Consider the following 26,387-nt stretch of genomic DNA (forward strand, 5'->3'; position numbering starts at 1 on the left):
AAAGCCAAATATTTAAAATATGAATGAATCATCATCCTTGCTTTCATATTGCGTCAAAATATCAAGAAAAAAAAAACACAAAAAGAAAAATGTAGAAAATATAAAACAGACACATTTGATGTGTCTTTCATCTTATCTCTTAAGTATACGGTTTTTATGGGTAATGTACACATACGTATACGTAACGTATACATTATATAGCAAAAATAAAAATTGATGACCAACTTTATAATAAAAATAATCCCCATTTATATGTATGTAGAAGAGAGTACATACATACTTACATGGGAGTATGAGAACCGATCTCTATCATTGAAATAATAAAATTTTATTTTAATAATAAATTTTCTTAAAGATATTCCGAGGTCAAATTAAATGTCAGAAATAAAATACAAATACTGTAATTAAATTTAACTTAAAAAAAAAAACGCTGATAATTTTTAATTTGTTGCTGTGTTTCGCTCATTTTCTTCTTTTTGTTGTTGTTGTTTTGAGAGGGAGGAAGAATAGATAAATCGGAATTCAGTAAATAACATATCTTATGCTTATAACAGTATTATTTTTGTAACGGTATTCATGATCAGATGAGAGTATGTATGTATGAGTAACGATGATCGATGACAATCAATTATGTAAACATTATATTATATTATCGAAATTGACATTAAAGACCAATTAATTAATGAGCAAAATGGATTTAAGTGTAATTTCCTTTTATTTTAGATATAAAATGAATTTTTTTAATTTTAATGTAAATTTCAATATTAGTAGAAAAACCTTAACGAAATTTAGAAAGAGAAAGCAAAAAGAGAGAGATAAACAAATTGGAAAACATTAAATGTCAAATTTCTTTTTTTGAAAAACTTATGCTACGGAAATAATATTATTTTTGCTAAGAAATTACCATTTGAAATTTAACGAAACCATTTACGATCAAATTAAAAAATTCCTATATGTACATTCATCTCCAGTAAACGATGTTTCATTCAATTTTTTACTCTTTGAGGTCTAAATTCTGAAGAGAACAAAATGATCTTTAAATAATACAGTTTATTATATTAGAAATTAAATTTTACTCTCACAATTAAATTAAAATTATTACAATGAAAAGATTTCTGTGAGAAATTTTTTGAAATTGTTAATTCATTCCAATAGTAGTAGTTACCAATGCATTTCGTAATCAATGTCATACTCGTATTTAATGCAAAAATTCAAAAATTATTATTATGGGCACAAACCAATTCACGCCTTCAAAATATATTCTTTTAAATACTTAAATGTCTTGTAAGTAAATGTCATGCGCCTTCAAGGATCAGAATACTCGGATTATTTGAATAATTAAGAATAAATTTGATTTCTGTTAAATTAAATTTAATAACTTAATTACGATATTTGAATCAAAAGAAGGTAAACTAAAAATTTTAAGTGACTGACAGGATTTTAATGCGAATTAAAAGATTTGTTATTATTAATTGGTGTGTTAAAAAATTCTCTTTGAATTTCTTTTTATTATTTTTTAATTTTTTTTTGCTTAATCATATGCACAATAATTTTATAACGCGTAAACATTAAAGAATTCTTCATTTTATTTAAAAAATACAGGAATAAAAAATTAAAAAAAAAAAAAAAATTAATTTTATTATGGTTATAATGTTTTCCGGTCAAAGTCTTGCCAAAAAAAACTACAAGAAAAGAATTAAAGAAGAAAAATATTAATGTTTTTATTTTTTACTCTTCTCTGCTCTACAATAAATAAGATAAACAAATTCTTCCTCTTTTTAACGTAAGCGCGGCTTCTTTTTATCATTAAATATGATTACAAAAAAAAGTAATTTTTTCTGATCAAAAACAGAATGGATCTCCCTCTCTTCCCTTACTATTCCGCCCCCCCTCCCCCACTTATTTATGATACTCCAAAATAATTTTGTTTTTCGTGTATATTTTAGATTTCTACTTATTAATTTTTTTTTTTTGCATATAGCATGCGTCATTTTTTCCAATTTTAATTTATGCATAATAATTTAATGAAATTTTCATTTTACATACATATGTACATATGAATTTTTGTATGAGTGTAAAGTATGTACATATATTTTGTGGAAGAATGATCCATTTTTAGTACATTTCTAAGAAAATTTTCAATTAAATGTGTGTTCATTAATTTTGCATTGTACGTTAATTTGTCTGTCTCTATGGTTCAGAATCTGTGACCGATTACAATAACTTTTATACGCATTTTAAGACGGAATGACTAAAATTTGACAGAGAAAGTTAAAAAATTTGACAGAGAAATTTTCAAAATTTAACAGAGAAATTACAAAAATTTGACAGAGAAGAGTTCAATTGATTTTTTTGCCGTCGTATTTATATCAAACTCAAATTAGTGAATTCGGCTCAAATGAGTGAATTATTTCTTTAGCAAAAGCTTTTAATTTATCACTTAAGATTATTTAAAATTCTTATTTAGTTTCCCTAAAAGTATGCAATGTATTTATAATGAAATATATTATGTCTGAGAATTAAACAAGAAAGTTGTTAAAATAAATGAACTAAACCTATAAAATATTAGTTTAGCATAATTACGATGGTATTTTTTTTTTTTTTGTAAACTCTTCAAAATATTACGTAGAATTTTGAAAATACTTAAATAAAAGTAGGAGAAAATAATTCAATTATGAGGCATTATTTATTTTGTATTAAATTTTATTCATTACAATAATAAGGTGGTAATGACGATATTTTCTTCTTCGTAATTTTGAGTATAATAATTGAGTTATATATTATGCAATAAATTAGTTCAATATATTTATATCAATGGCTATCTTAAATAGAAAAAGTAATTTTAATATTTTGAGTGAAATATACAAATTTGACGTAATAATGACTCTCATTATTTTGAGTGCAATTTTTCAATATTCCTTCATATATGACTTAAAAATTGTTAAATTTAAAAAAAAAAATGTTACTCTAATTTTTGGTCGAAAATTTAAATATTAGTTGATATGGAAACTTGAGTACTTGTGCCTTACTATTATAATTCGATTTTCGTGAAACGATTTTTGTATTTGCTTGATTGGTATTGAATTGATTGGTACTACTTTACCACTTTTCCGAATACGAAAATCGTTTCACGAAAATCAAATTACATAGTGAGGCCCCTTAACTTGAAAACATCACGAATCTCAACCTGCATTTATATTGTGTCAGTTTGATTACCCGAAAATGTTGTTTATCTATTACATTTCAAGTAAAGTTTTTTGATCGATTTGAGTGAAACCGTCTTCAAGTCAATTAAAGCTTATATGGACATAAAATAGGCTTCAAGTACGCTTGAAACTGACGTATAAACAGAAGTACACATATAAAATTTTAATTTTCTTTGGGTAAGATAACACTGCCTGACGCAAAGTGTTACAACATTTCTAAGATTTTTATAATACCAACCCTAAAAACATTAATACCAAAACTTTTTTTTTTTTTAATTATGTACAATAATAAAACATTATAAAAAATACTTTTAAAAATTTCTACCCAAAAATAAAAAAAAAAAAACCAAATTTACTCACACTTTAAGGCCAATTAAGAGAAAAAAAAACATAATAATAAAAATATAATCAATTTTTATGTTTTTTTTTTTATTTTTATTATTTTTTGAGGCAAAATGAAAAAAAAAACAATTCAAATTTTCATAGAACGTTCAACAATACGCAAGCGAATTTTTTTTCAAACGAACTTTCATTTAATAAAAAAAAAATCATAAAAATTAATAAAATTTCATGTTTCATTTACATTTTGTGTGTTTCTTTTTTTTTTTTGTGCAATTTTCAAAATTATCTAAAATTAAATTTGTTCTTTTTTCAAAGTGATTTTTCTAAAAATAATTCAAAATTTTAAATAAAAAATATTAATAAATAAAAAAAAAAATTTTGCAATAAATTTGACGTTTTATTTTTAATTCGAAATGTCATTATTTTAAAAATTGTGCATAAAATAATCGAATTTTTTGACGTATTAAAAAAAAAAAGAGTAAACGAAATTTTTATTTTCAAAATTAAAAAATTAAATTGATATTTTTTCGAAAATAAGTGAACGACTTAAACGAAAACATTAAAAACACGCAAGCACACATAAAAAATATATAACAAAAAAAAAAAATAATTAAGAATCTGTTATACGCTCAAATAAACAATAAATTTCTGACAACTATTTGAATTTATCGGTTTTTGTTTTCTTTTTTTTTTTCTCTTTTTGTGTTCTCTTCTATTTGAAGTGATATATACGGTATAATTTTATATATTCGTACATATAATTGAATGTATGTATGTATATATACGAGTATATATAATCGCGATCTGTAGCAGCATTGTGTGAGGTAAGGTGACTTATTTTGACACATTTATGTTGACACATTAAAAAAAAAAATTTTTTTTTTCTCTTCATAATATTTTTTTATAACATTAATTTATTGCATTGCAACTTTGTTAGTTTAAAATATGCTGTTATTATGATATTAAAGTGATCAGATAGAGTGTTGCCATCATAACATAAATTTTTTAATGTACCTATTTACATACTAATATAATACAATTTATAAAATTTATCTATCTAATCTAATTATAAAACTTGTCTATCTGTTATATATTTACATATATTATTATAAGAGAATAGTATATTGCATTTACAATAGCATAGAGAAGACAGAGAGAGAAAGGGAGAGAGAGAGAGTAATTTTGTATAAAATTATAAAATATTTTATGACATTTCACAAAAATATGCTTAATACAATTTTATTTCCTATTCGGAATTTTTTAATGTACGCTCTTTTTTTTTTTTTGACTTGATCACATTAAAATTCTTTTCACTTCTTTATATTATACCCTATATACGATATCTATAATTTATTTATGCAATTCCATGTACATATGTACGTAAATTTTTCTAATTTATGTGTTCACATACATTCATACATATACGTACGGAAATGTGTTTTTGTACTCGTATGATATTTATGTTGTGATTTCAAAATATTTGTGAATTTTTATGCATGAAATTTTTTTTTAGAGTAATAAATTTTTTTTTTTTCTAGGATGTGAAACCGCTGTGTTTTTGTATGATAATTTATTAACAATGATAGTATAATTTGAGAAAAAAAATTTTTTCGAGAGTACAGTTTAAAATTTTTTATAGTGCTTTTGTTATATTTTAAATATTATATCATACATACATACATATAAGTATTTAAGAAAAAAACAAAATTAATTAGTTTTTTAAAGGAAATTCTTGACACTTAAAATTTATAAAATTTGTATGACATACATGTATGAAACTGTTACCATCCCATTATACATATGTACATGAACAAAGCTAAAATCAAACATAAAACATTTAAAAACCGTTATTTTTGTTTCTTTTATAACAGTTCCTGACTTACTTCATAATTACAGTAATACTTTTATGGTAGGTACTTATAGAAATTAAAGTATATTTGAAAGTGTATTTTTAAAGTTATAATTGAGCCATACCATTTTGTATTGCTGTAATTTTAAAGTTGTCTTACTTTTTAATATTCTTAATTTTAATCTATGTTGGTAATAACTTTAAATTTAACAATATTGAATAAATTACTGCAATAAAATAATGTAATGTAAGAATTTAAGACAACAGTCCCTAAAAATATGCAATTTGAAGGTAATGATATTTTAATTTAAAATAATTATAAAAATTGTGTTCCTTCAACTTTTTACAAATCGCACAAAATTTTTTAATTTCACCTCGTTTTAATTTTCTAAAATTATTTATACAAAACGTATTAATAATATTATTATGTAAATACATAAAATATTATATAAATATAGGTACTACATAATATTTATATTTAATAGATATTTACACATACATATATGCATACTTGAATAAATTAGAATAAAATAATATATAAAGATAAAATTTTTAACTGTACGACGACATTTGGTGGATATTGTACGGATATATACAAAAAGCATCATCACATTTAGAATTTTTGAAATTTTTTTTTTTTTGTTTTTCAAACATTTATTTTCTTTTGTTTTCATTCTGTTTTCATTATAATTGAAATTTTATTTTATTTGTTTGTATCAAAACAAATTTAATTAATCATTAATATTATGAAATTCATATTAAGTTTATTGTAATGAAAAAAAAAATTTGTGTGCAATAAGTTGGTATGACTAATTTCTGACATTACGTAGGTTTACGTAATGCTGACATTACGTATTAAAATATGTATGTATGTGTATGTAATATATATAAATATTTATTCGATTTCATAAATCGGATTCGATATTCAATTTTTTTTTTTTGTATCGAATTTCTTTAATAAAATGTTTATTCTAGCTTTTTTTTCTTATTAAGACATAATTTTTAAATTAACAAAGTTTCATATTTCATTTTCTTAAAAAATAATATTGCAAATATTGAAAAAATTGCAATAAAATCAAATTCTTCTTAAGTTACTCATTTCATATTTAATTGAGAGTTTTTTTTTGTCAATACAATCTTTATTTCTCAATTGACCTTTAAAAATTTGTAGTTTTGCTTGTTATTGTTTTGATTCTCTTCAATTTAAAAATTATAAACCTAAAAAGAGAATAAATTAGAATGAGTACTTATAATGTAAGACGAATGTAATTAATTACTTACTTTAATGAATACTTACTTGTAAGACTGTAAATGTTCCAAAGAATTTGTTTTGATGATTGAATATAAATATTGGATTCTCATATCTAGAAATAAGAAAAAAAATAATGTGGGTCTGTAATTAGTTACTAGTATTTAAAAGTATATATAATAAATTTATTATGTCGCAAATTATAGAATTTTAATTGCAAATAAATTTAAAAATCATTGTATTCTTTTATAAGAAATAAAAGTACTTATTTAAGTAATTTCTTATTTAAATTTAAAAAAATTACCAAATACTTTAACTGTATTTATAGTTACAAATTATACACTCCGAAATTATTTTCAATGTGTTATACAACCGAAAGTATTTTCAAAAATGTTTATGTAATATTGAATTCCATAATGCAGTAATATTATTTTTTAAATTTAATTCAAAAATATTTATAACTAAATTGAATATAGTTGGTAATTTTTATTTTTAAGCTGAATTAAAAGTTAAAATCTGTGATACAGCAGATATGGAATTAAATTTCTCAACGAAGCTTTACAATAGTACAATTAATTTTATAACCTTCTTTCAAAAGTGTCTATTTTTTGTTTTTCTCTCTTTCTGACTGAATAGAAAATATGCTGTGAACAGAAATGTCAAACTTGCTTTGCGACACAATGGATCAATAAACCTTTAAAATTGCGACATTGCGACACAATAGACACATTTAAAGTTTTTAAAAACATTTCTACCATTAAATATTGAGTGCAAATTAGAGTTACTTGCATACAAATAGTTAAATTTTCTTGAAATTATCAAATAAATGTTGAAACATTTTAATTTAAAATTTTGTATCCGTATTATAGCTGGTGTATAACCATAATAATTTTGACGTATAAATATATGTACGTTGGTGGTATCTACAAATACTAATTTGCTTTTTGCGATAATCTCTTTTTTACTTAATGTTTTTTCTTTTTCTCTATTTTTTTTTTAATTTTAAAATAAATTTTCAATTATATTTTTGTTTCTTTTTCTAATTTTTATTATTATTATTTTTCTCTCTCTGAAACGGCTGAACATAAAAATGATCCTGTGTCTTATTTAAAATGAGTTCAGTATTTTTGAGTATTTTTTTTTGGGGTGAATCGTTTTTAATCTACTTTTTTTTTCGTAATTTTTTGACTGTGCTATGTTTTTAACAACAACGTAGAGTTAGAAACTAAGACAGCACGGCGGTGTTCTATTTTTTTTTTATTTTAATTTCTTTTTATTACAATAAAAAAATAATAAAACTATATAACATTTTTTTTTGTATATTTTTACGCTACATAAAATTTTTTATAATATTTTATATTTGATAAGAAAAATTATTTATTATTAAATACATACTTTAGTTTTTTCAATCTTAATATTAAAATTTAAAATATCATTGTGGATTATTATAATTTTAAATAAATTAATTCTAAAAAAATAAAAATTAATAAGTATGAAAAACAAATATTTTGTTAGGCAATAAAAGTGAACAAGACACTCAAAAATGTTTTGAGTTCTTAATAAATATTTTAAAAATTATTTTGATGGGGAAAAAATACATATGTCAAAAATTGTCATATAATTAAGTTTTAAAAAAAATTTATGTACATATTTGAAAAAAAAAAAATTCTTTTAACACTGTTATTTTTAATACGAATCTATTTTTAATTATTAAACAATTAAGCGAGAAACAAAAAAGTAAAGAGAGAACAGTGTGAAAGATAGACAGGTTTTTCATAGTTAGCCATCTGTTGTGACGTACTAGAACCATTTGTTATTATTTTTATTTTAAGAAAAATTCTATAAAAAAAAAACAAAAAATAAAAATCTAAAAATAGTAAAAAAAGAAAAAAAAATCACAATAAGAGAAAAAGTACTTGATTTTTTTTGATTTTTGAACACCGGTGTAAAATTTTTTTTTTGGTGTCACTTCAACATTTACAAACATATTTTTAGTATATTTTAAATAATTAATTCGACTTGTTTGATAAAAGATATTTTAATTAATTTTTTTTTATTTTTCTTTCTTCATTTGTAGTTGCTGCCAGTTAATTATAACAATAGAGAAATAACATAAATGTAACAGTAAAAGCCGAAACAAAACGAAGTGGAAACTAAATGCAAATTAAGGAAACCTGTGTTTCAGCATTGCTTTACAATTAAATAGCTTACATTACAATAATTCACTAACACCAATCAACAAGTGAAAAGCTCCTACACAACTATAAAATATAAAAATCAACAATAATATAATAAACATATCCAATTTACAGCATTCAAAAATTTACATTTGGTGCATTTACAGTTTAAAATTAAAATAATAAAGGGGGTGCATTAAAACATACAATAGACAGAACGAAAACGTTGAGAACGAATTTTATTTCGTATTTGCAATAAAAAATCAAACAATATTTAGCTGGCAAAGCAATTTTGTTTTATGAAATTTTAGCTCTTGTACATAACCTAGTAATAAACAATAAGGGCCACCAACAAAAAAGAAAAAAAACGAAAAGAAACGAAACAAAAAACAAAAACCTTTTATATCAATAAAAACAAGAGAGAATGCAAAAAATAATACTCATTATAATTATATAGGTATAGGAGTAAATTTTGTTAACATACAAACCAACAAACAACAATAATTGGAACAAAAAAGGGAACATTGTGGATTTTCATTTCATATACTTCATAGTTAATCGAAATAATTGGGCTATATAGGTCAGAAAAAAATAAATTTTGTTTTGTACATACCGCATGAACACGCATCATTCAACCAACAATATTAATTTTTTCTTTTGTTTTGGAGCTTTAAATTAAAATTGAAATTTAAAATTAAATTTTTTATATGAGGTGCATTTAATATTTCAAATGGTGAATTTAAATGAAATTATAATTAAAATAAAACATCATAAAAATAACGAAAATATTGTTACGAATATAACATAAATTAATCATAATAGAACAGTATATAGGATTTGTAGTGCAGCGCGAAAAAGAAACAAGAGGAAGGAGAACAAATTTTCAATAAAAATGGATGACTTTGATATTGAGGAAATTTTTGATAGATCACATCAGAATACAAATTGGTTATTACCATCATTTGATCAACAAGGTATTTATTAATGAATTGTTTTGCATTTTTGAATTATTTTTTAAAAATTATTTTTATAAGAAATTCAAATTTGCTCAGTATTTTTTTTATTGCGGTAATAAAATGAGGCCGGTAACACTTATTTATTATTTGAAAAAAAAAATATTATTCCCATAGATGGCGTTAAAATATTTGTTGAAATAATAATTTTAAATCAACTTTTCAATAGAAATATTTTAAATAAAATCGAAATTCGAAAATTTTCAAATTCATCAAGTATTAATAAGAATACTAATAAGATTAATAATCCAAAAATTTTCTATTTTATTCCATAATTTATTATACTAAAAGTATTTTTACGTTTTTTGATAAATTTTAGATGCCATTTATTTGTCATCATCACGGCAAATGCTGGAACCAATTATGGAAGAAACCTCTGAAGATGAAGAAAGTTCAAGTCAAAGTTATAATCAGTATGAAAATAGCGCTTGGAGTTCAGAATCTGAAACTGGATCTGTGATTAGAATCGAATTAACTAATGGTAATTATAAAATATAACAATTTAAAATAAAAACAAAAAAAAAAGCATTTTCTAATATTTCACATTATATTTTAGATCAAGATTCGATATCAGAGAGAGGATTAGCTTGCCCGGCAAAACGTGCTAGACGTGATCTCGACTTAAATTTGTTACTTAATTCATCACCATCATCACAAAATCATAATGAATTTATGCAATCACAATTACCATTATCAAAATTACCGCCACCAGTATCTACGAAGAATATTTTAAATAATAATAATAATAATAATAATAATAGCTTTAATAATCCTAATAGTTTAAGTACGAATACGAACTTATCATCGATATCTGCATCAAATAATAATTATCATAATTCCTATACGATAAGTGGTCTTATTGATAGTCCACAAAATATACGAAAATTTCAATCACGAAATATTAATAGTACTAATAATAATAATAATAATAGCGATTCTTTAGCCATAGGATCTTTATTGGATTCACCGATTGCTGACTTGCCAATTTTTCGTAAACGTTTTGATGATTTTAATATATATTCTGATTCAGATAGTTTATCATATAATTCATTATCAAGATCATCATCTTTAATACAATTTGAATCACTGGAACGTCAATTACAAAATGATTTATCATCTTCATCAGTTGGTTCATCACCATCATTATTAAGTTTCGATGCAACAACTGAAAATTCAAATAATAATTTAAATTATAGAGGATCAAATGGAAGTTTAAAACGTTTTGAAAGTAGTGATAGTAGATTACATCAAACATATTATGATTTAGATAAAATAGATTTTGATAAAAATACACCAAGTATATTATTTAGAACAAGTCGAGCTTTAAGTGAGGAACGACATTCAAAAAGTGATTCAGAATCATCAAGTGATAATAGTATTTTATCACATGAAGAACGTATTTTAGCTAGACCAACAAGTTCACTAAATCAAACACCAACTCATTGTTTAGATTCAATTACAAGACGTAATAGTAGTGTTAGTGGTAGTAGTAGAACAAAAAGTTCAGCTGAAAATTTATCAGAAGATAGCGGTTATTGTGAACATTATCAACCATTACGAACAAAATCAAAAAGTATACCGAATTTTGAAAAATTCTGTGAAGAAGATGAATTTGAAAATCATAAAAGTTTAGAGAATATACGTTATAATCCGCTACCATCAAGACGAAGTAGTGATAGTTCAACAAATAGCGATGATGAACATATGAAACATTCCATAAAAGAAGATACGGAAATTTTACAAAATCAAATGCAATTTAATAATGATGATGATTTTGATAACAATAAAAAGCAAGGCGCCATTTATATTAATAAAAATAATGATGGCAACAATAAAGATAAAAATAATAAATTAATTTCATCAAAAATTACAATTACAACAACAACTACAACAACAACATCAACAATTCCGGAGAAATATTCAACAATATCAGCATTATCGATATCATCACTATCACCAATTTCACCGTCTAGTATAACATCATCATTATCTTCATCGTCATCATCACCAACATCATCATGTGATGAAGATTATTGTACACAAAAATCCGTTATTACATTAAAAGTGCCAACAACATCAACATCAGCAACAACTACAACAACAACAATAACAAAATATAAAACAAATAATAATAATAAACAACAAAAATCAAATATTTTTACAAATCTTGCAAATGATGGTTTTGCAAATTGCAACAGCAACAATAATATTAATAATAATCATCAGAAAATTCAACGAAATAATAAAAATAAAAATAATAATGATGATGATGTAGTTGATGATTTTAATAATGAAAAAAATACGCTTGCGCTACGAGAAAATAATTCTAAATCATCTACTCAATCAGCTCAATTAAATAAAATCGAATTGAAATACGCATGTCCACAAAATACTCATAATAATAATAAAAGCAACAATAATAAAAATCATAATAATATAAATGAAGAAATATCAACAGCATATTCAGCTATTGGAATAAAACCAATTTCTTCATTAATATCAAAATCACAATCATCGTCATCATATTATACATCATCACCATTAACAACAGTATCACCATCAACAATATCACAATCAATATCAATTATTAAAAAAGATTCTATTCTAAATACATCACCTCTGAATTCATATTTTCCAACAATATCATCCAGTTTACCAGATGTTCGTGGCGAGGAGTATTCATTTAATATTAATGAAGAAGAAAAAATAAATAAAGAATTCAAATACGATCCTAATTTAAATCGTCATCAAAATAACAATAATAAAAATAATAATAATTTTAGAATTGAAACAAAAAATTTAAATAATTCTAATCAAATATATTCTAAAAATTATTCTAATAATAGTAACAATAACAGTAATAATAGTGATACAAATAATTCTAATTATAATAAATACAATAATAATAATAATAACAATAATTATTGTAAATCGAATATATCGAAAAAAAATAATAATAAATGTAAAAATGAATCGATTGCAACACAAAATAAAATATTTCGTATAGATTGTATTAGTCCTGAACCGATTATTAATGATTATGATACAATTATTATACAATATAGTAAATCACAAAATTTAATTGATAATAATAATTATAATAATAGTAATTTATTATTTGGTCAGAAAAGTTTAAGTTACGATCAATTGGATAAATGTTATACAAAAGAATTTGATTGCGGAAATGAGAATTTATTGTTAGGTGAGAAAAATTTTATAATATAAAATTAATTGCACTTGTATAATTAATTCTGAGAGAGAGAGGGAAAAAAAGACATTTTTAAATAATTTAAGAATTTTCTCTCCCATTTTTATAATTTTTTTTTTTTGTAGTCTTAATAACTTTTTGTTTATTTGTGCAAAAAATTTTTTTAAATGCAAATTAATTTTTTTTTCTCTGTGAATTTTTTTACAAAATGGCTGGAATATTGAACATTTTTTTTCTTGTTTCTAATTATAAATGAAATTGAAATGCAAAATTTCAGCCGGTGAAATTGCATTTTGATATTCTCAAATTAAGAAAAATTTTTTTTGTTTTTTCTTGCAAAATGAAAGAAAACTTACAAAATTCGATATTGACCTATTCTTAAAATTTAAAACAGAAAGCAAAACAACGAAATTATTTTAAATATTTTTTTAAATTTAATAAAGAATTTTTGTTTTCTCATTTCTTTTATTTTTCAAAAATATTGAAAAAAAGAAATTCAAATTATTTTTTTTTTAATTTTTAATTTCCTTTTTTTTCCTTGATTTTTAAATATGAATTTTTAATATTAAAAGAAAATTTTTTGCGGAGGAAAGTAAAAAAGAAAAAGAGAAAATTTTTTAAGTAATTTAAATTTTTTTTTTATTCTTATATTTTTTCTTTGTATCTGTTTATGAAAATTTTATTGGAAATTTTCCAAAAATTTTCAAATTTTTTTCTTGTTTTTTTGAAAACTTAATAAAAATTACGCCATTTCAGCAAGTTGTGATTTTGTATTTTTTTTTTCTATTCTAATTTTTGTGTATATTTTTATTTATTTTGTATAATTGTGGAAATTAAAGTGTGTTTTCTGTTTAATTTTTCAATAATTTTTAAATAATGTTTAAATAATTGCAAAAAACACAAAATAGTAAAGAAATTAATGAAAAAAATTCAATGTATTTATTCTCTTCCTCATTAACAAAAAAAAAATTTCAAATTAAAAATAAAAATATTTTAAAATTATAAAAATCAAATCAAATTATTAAAATTTTCATTCATAATTTGTTAATAATATAAATGTGGGAGAGAAAAATATATTTTGATTTTTAGAAGTTTTTTCGAATTGAAAAAGAAATTTCAGAATTTTTTTTATTAATTTTTGCAATTATTTTTCTGTTAAAAAGGCTTATAATTATAAAAGTGTAAAAATTAAACGAGAAATGTGAGAAAAATTTTGTTCTACATCTATTTTTCTTAAAACATTTCATAATTATAATTCTTATAATTATTTATAATTATATCTAACTAGTTTTTTAGTAGAAATTTATAAGTGGTAGTGGACCTAAGTCCATTTGCAATTTCAAAACTTTTCTATCTAATAATATTGTCAATAGTTGCCACAATTTTAAAAAATTAGTTTAAAACAATTAATTAATTTAATTTTAGTATTTAATTTACATAATATCACAATTAAGTGTTTAAATTTTTGTAATTTTAGATCGATCCATAATCATTTGTTATGTTTAATTAAAAATTTGAACGTAATTGTAGTTTTAACAATATACTTTCTTTAATATATTTGAATATTTCTAAAATTAATTATGAAAATTATACTTGTTGAAATGATTAGATTATTACTTTCAAAACTAATTAGAAATTTCAAAATTTTCAAGCTATTCAAATAAATTAAGTAAAATTAATGTAAATTTTATAGAAAATTTCAATTTCATTTGAAAAAAAAAAATTTGAAAATTCATTTATGCTAGGCTTCAAATAAATTTCAAAACCGAAATTCTAATTGAAATCTTAAATCTTAATAATTTACGCAATAATTTTCTAAATTTCAAATCTGTCAAGCTTAACTATTATAATAAATTATTGTTTTAGTTGGAAAATTTGATACATAGTTATTTTAATATAGATTTATATATGTACATGCCCTCAAATATTATTAAATTTGGAGCTAATTCCAAATTTATAAATGCATTTTAAATTTTCATAAATTTTATAAAAATTTCAAACATATGGTAACTTTATTTTGGCAAATAATCGTAATTTAGTAAATTGGCGTTTTACTTTAATTTTTTTTCTGCAACACCTGATACTTTAATAATTTTCGAATGAACATTAATTTGGCATCGTTCGGTATTCTAAAAAAGAAAGAAAAACGAAATTTTTTATGTTTGTGTGTATGTTAAAGTAATTTTGTATTTTAATTTAATTTCTAAAATTAGAATTTATTACATTGTTTATATAAGAATTTTCTTTCATGTTTTAAAATTTACTTGTAATGATTTTTTTTCGGCCAAAAAAAGTAGAAACAGAGAAAGTTTAAATCTATCTGACCTTCAATTACGATATTGACTTTTTACCTTCTTTCTGATCATTATCAAAACGCAAATTTAAATTTGGAAAAACAAAAAGACAAAGATTTTGTACAAATTAAAAGAAGCAAAAATTATTATTTTAAAATTTAGAAAAGGAAATGCCTTTAAAAATAAGTTTGACATCAAGAATCAAAGCCTAATTAACCTAAATTTTTTGTAATGGGATGTTAATGTGAGTTAGAGTGTCTACTAAACCACTGCAGTTCTAACGTCAAATTGACTTATTTAGTAATTAAAACCGTATTGCTCAATAAGTCAAGATGATGCTAGTTTTGCATTTTGGTAGACGCCCTTAGATCGATTCGGTTCTGAATCAATCATATAGGCTTTTATGTGAAATTAACTTGATTTGCCCTTATTTCATGCGATATAATTGCAGAAAATCATGTTATTTAAAATTTTTTCAATTAAAAAAAATGAAATTATTTAAAAAAAAAATTATTTATAATCAAAATATTTTCTCACATTTCCATTTTTCGACTCAAAATACGTCATTTTGCTGTCTAGCCTAAATTGTTTTTAGAATTTTATTATTAATGAACAAAAAATTGAAGTCAAAATATTATTTAATTTACAATAATTCACATAGTGTCATTAGTCACTTTTAATTCATAATGAAAATAAAATGTGATATGAAAGGGGACTTTTTTTAATATGAATAAATATTTTCTGAGTAATTTACAATAAAAGAAAATTCGATTTATCCTTGTGTATCCCACATTTTAATTAAATGATCATTGAAAGACGTTTTCGATAAACAAGTGATTTGTTTCGCTCTATTTTTATTAATTAATTTTTTTTTTCGTTTGTATAACGTTAACAACTCTTTTTGATGAGGCCTTGTATTTTTTATGACACATTTTTTTTTTCGTCATTTTTCATTTTAATAATAAATTATAAATTTTATGGTTATTTAGAAAAAATTTACCTAAAATAAAATATAAAATAAATTTTTTTTTGAAAATCTTAAACCCAATGACGTAAAATATTCAATAATTTTCAATTAGAAAATTATATTTTAGAATAGAAACTTTTTTTTTAATTCTTAATAGAAACAGAAATATTTTTTTAACTAAATTTAAAGAAAAAATAAAATCATCTGTTTAAATTAAATTACTTAAAAATTATAAAAGTCCTAAAAATTATAAATTTGAATTAATCTAAAATTAGCAATAGAGAATCTATTATTTTTAGAAGTTATTTTAAGAAATTTAATTTTAAATTTTGCTAAAATTGAATTTCAATTGCAATTTCTAAAATATAATATGCTTATATACTCGTACATATATAGAACGTTAACAATAAATAATTATGGCATTTTATTGCGCCACTTGAATGAAATCTGGTTAAATTGTTAAGATCATTCAAAATAAATTAGGAAGGAAATAGGAGGTCTGTGCATTTTTACATATCGCATATATTTACTGCCATAGTCACATAATATATTAATCCTTTCATTTGGAAGTAATCGGATTCATAAATCTTAAAAGTCGATTTTCTAAAATGTGCAAATTAGTTCAGCAGCGCAAACAAGCGATATTGATTTTATTTAATATTTTTCAAATTATTGTAAGCTCCGCTCCATTCAATTTAATTCCACATTCCTTTCTGCTTTCTAAATTTTCCTTAGGAGCTATTTGAAAATATCTATTAGCTATGATTTAATCAAAAACCTGTTCTAGTTCTAATAATTTTCATAGCAATTCAACTATTTTTGATACAACGGATCAAAAATAGTTGAATTGTATAATTATCGCCGGATATATAATTTCGACGTTTGAATGTGATAATTGTCCAATCAAATTTATTCTTATATGACTAGAATCATTACAGCGTGAATTTTGCACAATAAATTCATAAATAGCTTGCATTTTAAGTCTCTTCTCGAAATTCATCTGAAAAACTCCAAATTGATTAGAAAAAATTCTTTTTACTTTTAATAATTTGTACATAAAATGGAAAATCTCATTTCAAAAGCAATAAATTTCATTTATTTTTTCTAAAATTTATGCATTTAATCTTTTTGTGTTGTACTTGTTAAATATCAAATAAAATGTTTAAATTTTAGAATTTTTGCATAAACATTTCTTTGGAAAAAAAAATATGTATGTATATTTTGTAATTTTGTTTTGTTTTAAATTAAAATTTATAATTTTTTAATTGTTTATAATTAACGTGGAAATAAGAAAAAATAAACAGATTAAAAATAAAACTAAAAATAATAAATTCAATATGATACAAAAGTTTTCTTCTATACGCAAACACAATAAAGCGAATTTTAATTTTTCTGATCTGTTTTTTAGTCTTAAATTTGTTTACAATTTATTTACTCAAGATTAACAAAATAGGTCGGTCGGATGAAAATAAAATTATTAAAATATTTAAGAAAATCTAATAATTTACAAGTAGGTTTTAATTTAAACAAGTGAGCTACATGTAAAGTAGGTTACTGCTTTTTCAATTTGGAAATCTCTTTCTCGTTTAATTCAGCCATTTTTTTGTAAATTTTCACTAAAAAGAATAAAAATTTTTCATAAATTAATTTATTATTAATGATCTTACAAAAATATTAAAACTAATAGTTATTTTAAATTTTTTCATCCAAACAGATGACAAGTACTTAACTGAAAGATCAAGTGTACCAAAGGATTTAAATTTACTTGGTAGTGATATTAAACTTTATTCAGATAGTGACATTTACTCGCATAAAAAAAATATAAATAAATATTATTGTAACAATAATAATAAAATTGATGAAAGTCACAATAAAACTGCCGTCATAAAAGAATCATCGCAACAACAATCATCAAAACAATTTTTCTTACATCATCAACAGAGTAGTAGTGGTTATGAAAGTCTTGCAAATTGTAGTGAAGATAGCAACTGTTACGGTAATAATAGCTTTTATAGTGATAACGATAATTTTGATGTCAGTGAATTATCATTTTCATGGAATGATACTACTGTCATAAAGAGGGGAAATAATAGTGCCAATGAAAAGAGAGCGATATATGCTAATAGTAATCAATGTTATAACAACGATAATAATAATACTGGCGTAATATTAAGAAATAAAAATAAACAACAGCAACAATTGAAACGATATAGTGGTGAATATAGTAATTTTACTGGCAATAGTAAATCATATAACAGTGGTTTAAATTATATGAATGCAAGTTATCAAGATTTAACACTATTAGATTATTCAGGTAAAAATTTCAATAGTAGTCCAACAATGGACGGTTCAAATTTAAAAAGAAGTTCAAGGGAAATTATTACTGGAAAAAGAAATTCATATAATGATAGTGGTAATGAAACAGCTAAAGGAAATTATTTGTTAGATGAAATTTCTGAAAATTTTGATAAAAATTTATCTATATTATCAGATCGAAATGTTGATAGTGATAAATTAAAAGATTTTCTGGATGCAGAAAAAATTTCATTTGAAGAAAAACCATGTCCACCAATTCGGCATAAACAATTAAAAGATGTAAAAAATGAAAATTTACAAGCAGAACCAAGTCGACCACCAATTAAAAAACCACCAAGAAGAAATTTAAAATCACATCAAAATAATCAGCAATTTAAACAACCAAAAACTTTTGATGTAGATCCATCTATTATGAAAACATCATATGCTGAAAGTTTGGAACGTTGTAATTTTGATCCTAAAGAAATTTCAACACAAGATCTTACAGAAGCAATTAAAAAAGCATCACATCCAATTCATTCGACTCCAATTAAACGTGGTTTCGTTTCAAGTACACCTAACTTACATACGTTTAAAGTTGATAAAGTTACCGAAGATTTTGATGATCTTAAAATATCATCAGCATCGAATTCAATGCAAAGACTTCCACAAGATAAAAAATTGGGTATTCTTGTGCCATCAGGTTCTAAACAATCTTTAGGTAAAAGTGTTAATTTTTCTCCTGTTGTTGCTGAATATAGTTTTCGTGATCGTTCTGGATCTGGTTCATATGATCCTGATTCACTCGAAGAAATCACTGATTCAATAGTTTTGGCTAATACTGTAGCTAATGAAAAATATAGTAATGGTATTAGTAATGTTGATGTTGTTGATTCAAATAGTATTGGTTGGAATAAAAAAGTTCTCAGAGAGACAAATTTCGAATGGAATGCATCTGCTGAAGAACAAAAATTACCATCATCTGCAAATGATTATCACAATAATGATCATCAACAACAAAACAAAAACATGGAGAAACCACAAAAAGTGATCGCAACAATAATAAATAATAAAAATAATAGCAATAGTAATACTATCATTACTACATCTACTACAACTACAACAACAACAATACCACAACAAGCTACAAATAATAATAATAGCAGCAAAACGATTGTTCTAAATAATAATGGAACGTGTACTGAACAACATTTTCAAACTAGTTTCAGTAAGAAAACGAATGCGAATGAAGCAAGTAATAGTAATGAGAGTGCTAATGTTATTAATAATATAAATAACGGTAACGAAATCAATACGGTGAATTTAAAGAAAAATAATAATAAAAATTTAATTGATAAAAGTGATTTTGGTGAAAAAAATATTGAAAATAATAAAAATAAAAGCTCCAATAATATTAAAAATAGTAATAATAAATTACAACAACAGCAACAGTTAAAAGAAAATATCAATGATAATTTAATTAATAAAATAAAAATGGAGCAACAAAATAATGTGAATATAATTAATTTACCATCAATTCAAAATGGTATTAATTTCAATGAAGATCATAATATTGAAAATAATATTAAAAATGTAACAAAAAATTTAATACAAAGTGAAAAAATAACTAATAATAATACCTATAATTATAATGGTACCAAAAATGGTACTGCCAATAATAATCATAATAATAACAATAATACTACAGTGACAACAGTAACAACAACAAAAGTAATAACAACACCAACTAAGAAAATTCAAAATTCATCGAAATCAAATAAAACTTATAGTTCTGCTGGTAATTCACCACAATCTATTAAACCGGAATATACTCAAAGTCCACACCTAGCAACTACAGTACCATTGAATCCTGCACATAGTAATGAATTATTGAATACAACTAAATATAAAGGAAAATCTGAGGATAAAAATAAATCATTTTTATCAAGATTTGCTGGTAATTTTAGATTTTCATTGAGACGTAAACCTAAAAAAACCTTACCGAATGAGCCAATGCCAACATCTGTAACAGAACAACAACAAACTTTTGTTAAAAATAATCGTAATATATTTGGTGGTTCAAAAAAGAAATCAATTGCTGATGGTGCTGTTAAATCAAAATCAAATTCATCTACAAAATCAGCATCGAATTCTCGTGATTCACGTGAATCACCTGATTTCATTTATATTCCATTAAAGGGACCAATTCCATCACATCAAAATAATCAAATAAATATAAATGATTCTGGTAACAGTAATAATATTATTCAAAAAGAACAAGAAGACCAGCAACAACAACAACAACAACAACAACAGCAATTACAACAAAATGGTCATAATGGTATTATTGAAAATACAAACCACATGTTGAATCAGGTGACTGGTAAACCACCTTTACCAAAACAACCACCTCGTGTTATTATTGGTGAAAAAGGTATTATACATCACCAACAGTATCAACAACAGCAACAACAATATCAAAATAATAACAATAACAGTAATAATAATAATATGAGTACTGAAGATAAATTACTATCAATGCAATATAATCAACAGTGCGCAGGACAAAATAATGCGCAATACAACGGCGAATTTAATAATATTATACGTGAAAAACGTTCTAAATCACAACCAAGAGATGGTGATACATCATATTTAATAAATGTTGGTAACAATCTTGGTAAATTTTTAGACAATGAACGTTATTTTTATTCAAGTGATTATCAGTTTGATGAGACTATGAACGGTAACGGTTCGTATAATAACAATAGTAATAATAATAATATAAATAAAATGAATATCGGCGGTGGCGGCGGTAACGGTGGCATACAAATGCAAAACGGTTGCAATAAATTACCGCAACAAAACGGTACAAATAATATTATAAAAAATAATTATGATGGTAATTTTAATAATGATTATGTACCCCCACCAACACAATTTACAGATGAAAAACCACCAAGTGGTAAAGTACGTAAAAGTTCTAGTTCTGGTGCCGGTACAAAAACTGGTGGTGGTGGTGGTGGTGGCGTTAGTGGCGGTAATGTTGGTTGTGTTACAAATAATAAAAATAAAATCGGTTTAATTGAAACAAATTTGGATACACATGAAACTGTTATATCGGGTAAGACACAAAGTCTTATGGAATTAGGACCAAATCATAGCACAAGGAATTATAAAAATGCAAATATATTAAGACAACAGAATGATCGTATTGATGACGATGATGATGATGATGTTGAAGGAAATAATCATCATCACGGTAGTATTAGAAGACCACATAAATCAATGGAATTTTTATTGGATAAAGAAAATCAAAAAAATGCTGCGGTAAGTAAAAAGAAGAATAAATAGAAAATGAAAAAATATAAAAAAAGTTTAAATATTAAAGGTTTTTTAAAATGAAAATTATGAGAAATAATAAATATATACCTACTTAATATTAGAATTCTTTTAGAATTAATTAAAAAAATTATAAGTGAAAAGTAAATAAATATAATTGAAAAATATGTTTAGAAAAAGAGGAGACAGAAAATTTTTTATTGAAATCGTTGGAATTAAAGAAAAATCAATTTTTATATTGAAAGTTTATTATTTAAAGTAGATAAAAATTGCATTAAAAAATTTATTTGAATAAAATTTCAGAGTAAATTTACAAAGTACCTAATTAATTTATAAACTAATTTAAAAACAAATTATCTTATTACTTTTTTTGTAGTCCTCAAGTACTGAATAAGAAATTGAATATTTCCATTAAGAAAGAAGAAAACAATGAATTCGAAAATAAAAGCTTGGTATTCGAGAATATTTTGAAGTCAAGATGTCTTATGATAATATTTTTGTAAAAAAAAAAATAAAGAGACGGGTCCTGCTCTTATTGCTTTGATTTGAAGTTAATCAAATTATTATTAACCACTATAAGATCTAATTTCCGAGAAATAAATGTGAAGAGAAAGAGTTTCTCTTAATTACAGATGTCCACATTATGTTTTATCAACATTTTTAATGAACACACTAAATATTTCTTATGTAATATTTAAATAGCATTTTATAACTAAATGACTACTATATTCATTTTGAAAAAATGTTTTTCATAAATCTAAAATCATAAAGAACTTAATAATAACTTTGATTATATTCTAAATTTTTGAAATATACAATTATTATTTTTTTTTTTTTTGTAAACATTAAATTGTGTTCGCAAAACGCTTTTTCAATACTAACGAATTTTATAACCAGAATAAAAAGAATTTTTTATATTCAAATATAAAATAGTTAAGTATTTTCTTTATTTTATGGTAAAAAATTGAAATTGATTCAAAAGTTATAAAAGAGAAATTTATATATTGATTTTGTAAGTATAAAATAATATGCTTTTAGAAAAAACACAATATTATTTTTATAACCTTGAATTTACGATCCAATATATATAAATTTATAGTATCTATACTTAGGACCGTTTAATATTTATACTTAATTTTAAATAAGCTCTACATATTATATACTTTATATGCAAGAATGTAGTTAATATTAACAGTCTAAGCAGTTAGACAGACATAAGGTATTATTTGATTCTGTTTTTATAAAAAAAATACTAAATTATAATAATATCAATTTGAATTTTTGGGCTAGATTTACAATACTTATTGCTTATTGTATTACTATAATTCAAATATTAAATTTATTTCAAAAATTTAAATTGTGTAAATAATTACTCTTATAATTATTTTAAGAAAATAACTAATAATTATGACCATTTTTATAATAATAAGACAGAAGAAAATGTAAAACAAAAACTAAACAAAATTTTAAGACGCTGTATGTATTCAATATTGAGGCAGCCTAAACTCTTTGTAATCGATCGATTTTTTAAATGTTTTTAGAATGTTTGCAATTCAATCATTAGTTCTATTTAAATGTAATTTGAGTTAAAGTAAAAAAATAGGTCTATATGAACTATATGATTATAAAATAGACCTTTTGACCATTTAACATTCTTTTTATTGTATAATTTCTTGATTTCTCATTTTTATAACATTATTTTCGGAACGAAATCATATTGAATAATACGACATAGGAAATATTTTTATGAAAATCATTGAATATTTTATGGAATAATAGAATAGATACAGGGGACAGATTTGGAGATAATTTAATTGAATTTTGTACTTGAATACAAATAAAAAATTTTTGCAAACAAATATAATACCATACAATATCAATAAAAATGTCCTCTAAACAATTTAAAATATAAAAATGGAAAAACAAAAACAAATTTGCTTATACATTTTGTTATAATAAATTGCTAGAAATCTGTTTTATTTTTCAAGTTCATTTAATAAAAAAAAAAATCAGAATGTATCATTTCCAAAAATAAGATATTTTTTATTCTATAAAATCTAAACAAAAGACAAAATATCCAAAAATAACAAAAATAAATTTAATATAAAAATTTATAAAATTTATTTGCATATATAAAATTTCTATATAAAAACGTTTATGATTTTTGCATTTTTGAATACTCAGTGAACCTGAAAAATATACAAATTTATACATACATTTTTAAAAATATTATTATATTTTAATGGTAAACAAACATTTTATTATTAAAAAAAAAAAAAACCTTATTTAAAAAACATGAGAACCACTGAAATTTGTCATTTTTCTAAAATTAATTATCTTGTTGTTAAAGAAGAGAGAAAATGCGTCCGTCCTACCCATAATATAAAACAAAAAAAAAACAAACTACAATATTAAATTTATATGTATATACAAAATATTAAAAGAAATGAAAAATTAAATGAAAATTTAGTAAAAAAAAAAAACTTGAAAAGAAAATTTTCAATATAAAATATAAGAAAAAAAAAACAAACAAAACGTGAATGAAAATAAAACTAACCTTGAAAATTATTATAATTTATTTAAAAAATAATTTTTTATTTTCCAAAAAAAATTAAGTATGTGGAGCTCATATTATAAATTCATTTTTAGTCAATCTTAAAAAAGAAAATTTTTTAAATTTTTTTTTCATTCTATCAAATCACGCGATTTTCATAAAAAGCTATCGAAATGATAAAAAGGACATTTATTATTTATTAGTACCATAAAATGTTTTATTAAGAATATTTTAAGCAGTGTTTTCTAAACTATTTCAATATTAGGTAGTTTTATTGGTAATTTCAATTCTAATATAACTTCTAATTGTAGTAATAATTTGACTAATAAGTTCTAATTTGTAGCACGTTCGAAAATTGTACGCGCTGCTCCTCATACAGAAAGTTCAGGGAACTCATTTGTGTAATAAAGAAATTTCAGAAATATAGCGTAGATATTTAATTTAAATTTTTTCGCTGCCGCTTTTAAAAATTTCAAAATTTTAATTTTTTAATAACAACTTAATTTTATTTAGAAGTTCTAAGAATTAAATAAACTATGTATATTCAAAAAGTTTCGGATATACTGGGCTATTACATCATTCCCAGTATATACATATAATATATAAAATATAAACTAACTAAAGCCAGTGAGGAATTAGATATGAATAGAATGTGTTATAATAAATCGCATTATATAATATACTTAATATTATAAATCTCAAATATATATATAGGAATGTTGTAATGCGAAAATATTTTAATTTATTGATACAAATCGCTTTTAATAAGAAGAGAGGCAGGAGCAAATTAAAATTTTATTTTTTTCAAAATTGAGAATGAAATTAGTAGGAAAATTTTTTTAATATTTATCATAGTCGATTTTACAATACTTTTTGTTACGTAAATAAGCACTTATATTATGAATTTAATAACAATTTTGCATTGATTTTAAATATTTAATTGTTCATATGAAGACTACCAGGCTACTTATTCTAAATTATTAAAGATATTTTTGAAAATTTTATTAAATTAGCAATACCATCATGTCGTTATAATATAATACTGTCAGTTTCTAAATATAATCGTCCGATACTTAAAGGGGAAGGTTATTATAATAATAAGAAGAATACTTAATAAAAAGTAAGTACTTAATAAATCTGGGGGCTTTGCTTTCACGACGGAGTTGTGGTCTTCTGGACCTCACAATCTGCTTGAATTCATCATCAGGAGTGTGGGTCTCGAGAGCGTGTTGTATGGAACGCCCCACACTCAGGGGGGGGGGGGGGGGGGGGGGGGTATAATAGGTCACCGTGTGCTGTGGCTTTCGCTGTACAAATCTACAAATGTACAAAATCAAAACTATAACATACAAATTCAAATCTAGTTATGGATTAATTTTTTAAAAATTTAATATACGAGAACAATTTCTTCTATAATTATATTAATAATTTAATATTAAAATAGAAAATTGAATGTAATTTTTAACCTGAATAAATTTCTTAAAAGCTATTGTTCGCAATATACTATTCTATGTAGTTATACATTTTTACAATTATGTAATCTTTATGAATACAAAATAACATAAAAAAAAAAGAATCAGTTCAAATATACGAGTATTATAGATAAGTAGTCAACCTGAGTTCATAATATTCTTACCTTTGAAAATATTATTTTGTTTTAAGCTCTTATCATAGTTTTATTTTATTTTTTTTTTGAAGAATATTTAACATTCCTTACAGACATTTTTATGACTCTTAACTTTTACACAGGCTATTGTATTTATTTACATATTTGTATGCACATATACGAATATAAGTATATAAGTTAAGTAGTTTCTTGTTTTTATTCTTTTTTAACTTGTTAGACTAGTTTTTCTTTTGTCTATTGTATTCGTCGCATATTTTTATTTAT

The 26,387-nt window shown here is 22.7% G+C and overlaps 1 protein-coding gene across 8 annotated transcripts in view; it reads left to right on the top strand.

Moving 5' to 3' along the window:
• Positions 1-26,387, top strand: part of LOC129616251 (probable WRKY transcription factor protein 1) — a 128,035-nt gene that overhangs the window by 23,521 nt on the left and 78,127 nt on the right. For 2 of the 8 annotated variants that reach the window (XM_055531807.1, XM_055531830.1), the window contains exons 1-5: positions 8,196-8,558; positions 8,724-9,797; positions 10,156-10,317; positions 10,393-13,038; positions 18,020-21,930. In XM_055531807.1, the coding sequence (XP_055387782.1) occupies positions 9,716-9,797; positions 10,156-10,317; positions 10,393-13,038; positions 18,020-21,930 (6,801 nt within the window). In that variant the 5' untranslated portion in view covers positions 8,196-8,558; positions 8,724-9,715. Of the gene's footprint in view, positions 1-4,350; positions 4,373-8,051; positions 8,137-8,195; positions 8,592-8,723; positions 9,798-10,155; positions 10,318-10,392; positions 13,039-18,019; positions 21,931-22,318; positions 22,806-26,387 lie in introns of those variants that run through there. The other 6 variants (XM_055531858.1, XM_055531822.1, XM_055531847.1 and 3 more) reach the window with 6 other exon arrangements.

Source organism: Condylostylus longicornis, unplaced genomic scaffold (genome assembly GCF_029603195.1).
Source record: "Condylostylus longicornis isolate FDR11 unplaced genomic scaffold, ASM2960319v2 ptg000005l, whole genome shotgun sequence".
Lineage (NCBI taxonomy): Eukaryota > Metazoa > Arthropoda > Insecta > Diptera > Dolichopodidae > Condylostylus > Condylostylus longicornis.